The sequence below is a fragment of the Anneissia japonica genome, unplaced genomic scaffold, assembly GCF_011630105.1.
Source record: "Anneissia japonica isolate Jap-2015-1 unplaced genomic scaffold, ASM1163010v1 scaffold288291_len444093_cov181, whole genome shotgun sequence".
Taxonomy (NCBI): Eukaryota; Metazoa; Echinodermata; class Crinoidea; order Comatulida; family Comatulidae; genus Anneissia; species Anneissia japonica.
Genome location: NW_022731168.1, coordinates 241096 through 248028, shown reverse-complemented (window position 1 = coordinate 248028; position 6933 = coordinate 241096). Strand labels below are relative to the sequence as shown.

General features: G+C 38.7%; 1 protein-coding gene and 1 long non-coding RNA gene across 2 annotated transcripts in view; both read left to right on the top strand.

Moving 5' to 3' along the window:
- LOC117115229 overlaps nucleotides 1-1297 on the top strand; it is an 11292-nt gene extending 9995 nt beyond the window's left edge. Inside the window, exon 5 of the long non-coding RNA XR_004446514.1 lies at nucleotides 541-1297. This is a non-coding gene — a long non-coding RNA (uncharacterized LOC117115229). The remainder of the gene's footprint in view (nucleotides 1-540) is intronic.
- Nucleotides 1298-5098: 3801 nt separating this feature from the next.
- On the top strand, nucleotides 5099-5668 carry LOC117115213 (uncharacterized protein K02A2.6-like). Its single transcript, XM_033258914.1, has one exon. The coding sequence runs from the start codon at nucleotides 5099-5101 to the stop codon at nucleotides 5666-5668; it is 570 nt and encodes a 189-aa protein (XP_033114805.1).
- Nucleotides 5669-6933: the final 1265 nt, after the last annotated feature.

Sequence of the window (6933 nt, the reverse complement as noted above, 5' to 3'; positions counted from 1 at the left end):
GAGCAGAATAGTACTCCGTTTTGCCTGTAGTTTGGTTATATTACTTACTGTACATTGTCAAAGAATCATCTAATACTATTTATAACCCTACCACAGTTGTCATCGGTTTAGCAATTTCAACTTGGGTATATGGGACTGACATTCCTGTTCCAATAATTCCTAATGAAAACTACCTAAATTAAATGGACAATCAAAATTTAATTCCAAGTTTATAAATAAAAAATAAAAAAAACTCTACTAAGCAGGCACTTCAGCTTTCAACACCTCAAGTACATTAACTATTGTATTTCACTGGCAAAATTTTGTTTTCTACATGTTTAGATTAAACATCAAGACATTTTTTAACAAACAATGGAACTAGGCCTTTTACTGTTTGTTAAATTGAATGATCATAATATGCAAAACATTATTATTATATTATTTTACCATATATATTTTACTTCATATGTCATATTTTGTTGTTAAAACATGCTGTAAATATAATTACACTCTACAACTTAGCTAACTGTACTATTTTGTCTTCATTTGCCTATATTATAGATATACGTGCGTTGCTGCGATATTGTCCAAGTAAGAATGCACTAGCTCAAATTTCTGGGCCATATACTTCGCCTTCCAGATAATGAGCCTGTGAAAGAATACGGCTTGTATGTACAACCGTATGGAAAGAGAAAACCTGGTCACCTGAGAATTCTGTTTTTACAATATATCCAGCGCTTCTTGGGTGATCCTGAGGGAATGCTGCAGCCACACCAAATTATCCCAATTGCCCAAGATTGCAAAAGCTGGAAAAAAACTTGTGGTCCGAATTAAAAGGCCGATTAGATCCTCGATCAGGGTTTCTTAATAATAATCCCTGGTAGAATTCACAGGGAGAGTGGCTATGGCTTAAAGCTCCAAATTGTGCTTATAGATCACAATTAAGGATAGGTAATCAAAGGTCATTTGGATAGGCTAATTATTATTTTTAGTCCAACTAACGCATGGTATTGGAAGATCCTGGCCTGGGGAAAATGCCCTCTCTCCCGCGCCACAACTGGATAGTGAAGGTTAATTTTTAAAATCTGTTAATGTTAGCTACTCAGGCATACTTCTACCAAACAAACAAAACACAGCAGCGTGCACTATCACAACAACGGTGGCAACTAGGAGAGTGACATATTTTCAAACAGGACTGTGCTCTCTTCCCTGTCAGTACACATCTAGTATTTAAATTATTTAATGAAGTTATGATTTATTTCCTGATATTTATTATGTATTATAAAATTTGTTATATTATGTACCAGTTTTATAAAATTTGTTATATTATGTATAAAATTTATATATATTATTTATTGTATAAATTTGCAATCATTGTATACGCACATGTGTATGTATACACACATTAATAATAAATGAGAAAAATTTACCTGACCTTTTCCAAGAGGGGAAAACCTTGAAATTTGTAGAACTTTAAAAGTCACTAAAAGGCATTTCAGAAGTTGAAAAGCTCATCTCCCGCCATCTAGATATCAACATTTTTCCGGGGGAACCCGGACCCCCTTTATCTTTGGAGTTCATTGATTAATTGAAACATTTCAAGGGGGGGGGGGACATTGAATTTTGAAGAATTTAAAAGTCATTAAAAGACACCACAGAAGTCGGGAAAGCTGATTTCCCGACACCTAGGAATCAACATTTTCCAGGGGAAGAACCACAGCACCTCCCCACCCTTTCTTTTTGGGATTTATCGATTCATGGAAAAACTACGTATGCAATGTGTTGATTGTAGTATGCAATCTGGAGAGTGAGCCCTCTGGGTCAAGCAGAGGCAGATAAATAAAGATGGCGAGTAAGACCATACTGAAATAAAACTCAATAGAGTCCGTTGTATAATGTTCTGCTCCGTATAACAACTCATCACATGGTGTCAGGAGAAACTTGGTTACCTCCGGCTGAGTTACGACCCATTAATGAAAATTGTGCGTCCTTGTGAAGCTAGCCTAAGAGAGATCAACGTTAGGCCCTCGCTCCGACGGTGAAGATTTAGACTGCTTGCCGTACAGGTATTTTATTTAGTGGCGTGTGTTGGTGAATGGTTCGCCCTGTTACACGGTTCAGTCGATCTCGCACTGGGCTGTGTTGCAAAGTAGCTAACACATCGTTGCTGTTATACGGTTCTTAACTCAAGGGCTAGCACAAGCTTATAAAACACAAAAACAAAAATGGATAGGGACAGGAAGCCATACATGAACTGGAATAGTCCCGATCTGGCGAAGGAGTTTAAACGGTTTAAACAACATTGCGTGTTTATGTTCAATGGTCCCCTTAGCGACAAATCGGAGGTTCAGAAGGTCAACTACCTTATGACATTTATAGGGGATAGAGAAAGAGAAATCTACCACACCTTCCAATGGGAACCGGCAAAAGAAGCTACCGAAAATAGCCCAGCCGTGCCAGCCAAGAATGAGCTGCTTGAGGGTGTGTATAAAAAATTTGAAAGGTATGTCGCCCCAAAGCGCAACGAAATAAAAGCCACAGTGGAATTCAATAGCAGATTCCAAAATGGGGAGGAAAGTTTTGATAACTTTGTCACCAACCTTAGGGTTTTGGTTGCTTACTGCAACTATACAGACATGCAACGCATGCTGCGTGATGCAATAGTGATGAGGGCTAAAGACCCGAAAGTACAAGAAAAATGTTTAGAGGAAGGGGATGACCTCACCCTAGACAAAGCAATAAAAATAGGGCAGAATGTAGAGATGTCTAAGAAAAGCTTGTGCGCCATAAGCGCACAAACAGCAATTGATGTACAAGTAGTGAAGAAAAAAACACCGCCTCAGCAAAAATCACAAATAACCTGTAAGCAATGCGGTATACTACATGCCATGCGGGCATGTCCTGCATGGGGGACAACTTGCTCCCGGTGTAAAGGGAAAAACCATTGGGCAAAGTTTTGTCGAAGTAAATCAACAGTAGATGAGATCGTTGAAGCAGACACTAATACCGATGATGAATATTTTGTAGATGTTGTGAGTCTCCAGAAACAAGAAACAAACAACTGGATGCTCAACCTTCAGGTACAAAATAGAACTGTTAGGTTGAAGTTAGATTCAGGGGTACAGTGTAATATATTGCCCAAATGTGTTTATGACAAACTAGGCGCAGATCTGACAAAGTCAAATGCCAGACTTCTATTCCGGGAACTGTATGAAGCCTATTGGCAATGCATTATAGTGTGAATATAAAGGTGTATATCATGACGTTGAGTTTCAGGTGTTGCCAGAAAAAGTGCAGCCTATAATTGGATTACCAACATGCGAGAGATTGAACCTTATTAAGAGAATATATAGCACTAGCATTGACACTGATTATCATGAACTTTTCACAGGACTAGGCTGCCTGCCTGGACATCATCACATCACAATCAACAAGGACCAGATACCAGTTCAACATGCATGTCGAAAGTTGCCATTTCCTCTACAACCAAAGCTTAAAGCTGAGTTGCAAAAAATGGAGACTCAGGGAGTCATAAAAAAGGTAACCGAGCCGACTGATTGGGTTTCATTATTGGTTATAGTAGATAAAAAGAATGGGAAACTACGTGTGTGTTTGGATCCAAGGGATTTGAATAGAGCAATCAAGAGGGAACACTACAAGTTGCCTTCAAGGGCAGAAATTACTGCACAGTTTTCAGGAGCAAAAATATTTAGTAAACTTGACGCATCAAGTGGATTTTTGCAAATCCAACTGGATGAAGATAGCTCCAAGTTATGTACTTTCATCACTCCATTTGGTAGGTACAGATTCTTGCGCCTACCTTTTGGAATCAGCAGTGCTCCAGAGGTATATCACAAATTGGTTCATAATCTGTTTGCAGAGATTCCCTGTGTAAACACTATGATGGACGACATTATAGTATGGGGATCAACTGAAGCTGAACATGATGAGCGCTTAAAACAGGTTTTGGACATAGTGAAAAATAACAACCTAAAACTCAATAGAGCAAAGTGTGAATTTGGAGTGAGAAAGTTAACCTTCATTGGTGATGTCATTAGTGATCAAGGAGTTCAGCCTGACCCACAGAAAATATCAGCTATACAGAACATGGGAAGACCACAGAACAAGACAGATGTACAGAGATTTTTGGGAATGGTGAACTACATGGGTAAGTTTATCCCAGACCTATCATCAAAATCAGCACCACTTCAAAGCTTACTTGACAAAAGAAATCAATGGATGTGGCAAGATGCACAAGAAAAAGCTTGGCAGCTGCTAAAATTAGCTCTTGTCACAGAGCCAGTTTTGCGTTTCTATGACCCAACAAAGTCTATTAAAGTCTCTTCAGATGCTTCACGGGATGGTCTAGGTGCCGTACTCTTACAACAGTATAACGGAACATGGGCTCCTGTGGCGTATGCTTCAAGGGCAATGTCGGAAGCAGAGACCAGATATGCCCAAATTGAAAAGGAACTGCTAGCCATAGTCTACACGTGTGAACGATTTCATCAGTACATATATGGACAACATATAGAAGTGGAAACTGATCACAAACCCCTGATTGCATTGTTCAAAAAGTCCCTGTGTGATTGTCCATTGAGAGTTCAACGATTGCTAATAAGAGTTCAACGATATGATTTAAAAGTGTCCTTCACCCCAGGGAAATTTATGTATACGGCAGATACGCTCTCAAGAGCAGTAGATCAATACGATGAAGGACAGAGTAGTACCGAAGAGGACATTGTCAATTATGTGAATATGGTTACTGTGTCAATACCTGTCTCCTCACATAGCAAGACAGAAATTGTGAAGGAAACACAAACAGATGAAATTATGAAAGCATTACGCAACGTGATACTGTCAGGCTGATAATCTACAAGAATATTGGACAGTGCAGGAAGAGTTGTCAGAATCTGATGGCTTGCTTTTTAAGGGAAATAGAATAATCATCCCAGCTTCACTACGTAAAAGAATATTGCAGAAAATACATGTAGGTCATCTCGGTATTGAAAAGTGTAAGCTGAGAGCAAGAGAAGTAGTGTATTGGCCGCGTATAAATCAAGATATAGCTAATGTGGTAAACAATTGTAACTCATGCTTAACATACCAGAGACGACAAATGGCAGAGCCACTTCAGCCCCACCAAACCCCAAATCGTCCATGGGAAAAACTTGGGGCAGACCTTTGTACAGTTAATGGCAGGGAATATTTAGTCATTGTAGATTACTTTTCACAATTTATAGAGGTTTGCATGCTGCACAGCACAGCTAGTGCAGCAGTGATAAGTAAGATAAAGTCTGTGTTTGCAAGACAGGGAACACCTATTGAACTGATGACCGACAACGGGCCTCAATTTAACAGTGCTGAATTTAGGCACTTTGCAGCTGATTGGGACTTTGTTCATACGACTTCTAGTCCTCACTACCCCCAATCCAATGGACTGGCTGAAGGAGCAGTAAAGATAGTAAAAAATTTGATCAAAAAAGCAGTTCACAGCAATCAAGATATCATGAAGGCCCTGCAGATATACCGACGTAGCACCCCTCTTGAATGTGGAAAATCTCCAGCAGAGCTCCTCTACAACAGGAGAATGAAAACGATCTTGCCAATGGCAGATAACTTGTTAAACTTCCAGCAACTCGACACGAAAGCATTCATAGCAAGGAAGAGCGGGGTAAAGAAAAAGTAGCAGAAGTATCATATGAAGCGAGTAGGTTCACATGCTTTACCAGAGTTGGCAGTTGGAACACGAGTGAGACTATGGGACACTTTAAAGAATACCTGGTCTCAAAATGGATGGATAAAATTCATACTACCAAATCGCTCATATCTTGTGCAGACAGAAAAGGGAGTTTTCCGAAGGAACAGACAAATGATACAGAGAGAACCTGGGTACAATACCGACATTTTACCAAACCATTCATCAGTACCTTGTGAAAGACCAGAATCGGAAGATGAAGATGAAGAAGTCCATTTACAAGCCAATGTAAATAATAATTGTGATAATGATGGCGATAGAGATAATACTCATGCAGAAGATATAAGCGTTCCGCGACGTAGTGAACGCGATTGGAAGCCAAATCGTAAATACTTTAACAATGATTACACTACATAGATCACTCTTATACTGAATGAATGACATGGCATTAGTTTTAAATAAGGACCATGTATTTTGTTGTTATTTTCATTGTTCCTTTTTTATTATCTTGCAGAACAATCCCTTTGGTGTTTTTGATGGGGTTTGTTCAAAATTTAGTATTTATGTTATCAGTTTAATTAGAAAAACAAATAAATGTTTCGTTGGAATTGTGTTTATCCTTATAGGAAGGAAGATGTGTTGATTGTAGTATGCAATCTGGAGAGTGAGCCCTCTGGGTCAAGCAGAGGCAGATAAATAAAGATGGCGAGTAAGACCATACTGAAATAAAACTCAATAGAGTCCGTTGTATAATGTTCTGCTCCGTATAACTACTCATCACATGCAACATACTCAATCTTTTTTTATGTATGTATACACACATAAGCCCTATTTACTGTATTAACAGTGGGAAAAAATTTTCTGACCGTTTTCTAGAGTGGAACACCTTGAATTTTGAAGAACTTAATTACTTTCAAAATTCAAGGTGTTCCCCTCTTGAAAATTATTATAATGAATCAATGAACCCAGAGAAAGGGAAGTTCGAGTTCTTTCCGGGAAAATGTTGATTTCTAAATGGTGGACAATGAGATTTCCCGACTTCTGAAGTATTTTTTAATTACAACTCAGAAGTCGGGAAAGCTCATTTCCCGCCTTCTAGGAATCAAAATTTTCCTGGGGAAGAACCTCCGGACCCCCCCCCCCCTTTCTTTTTGGGATTCATCGATTCATGGAAAATTCGTATGCAACTACTCATTTTTTTTAAATTGTTATGTATACATACATAACAATTTTTTTTAAATTGTTATGTATGTATA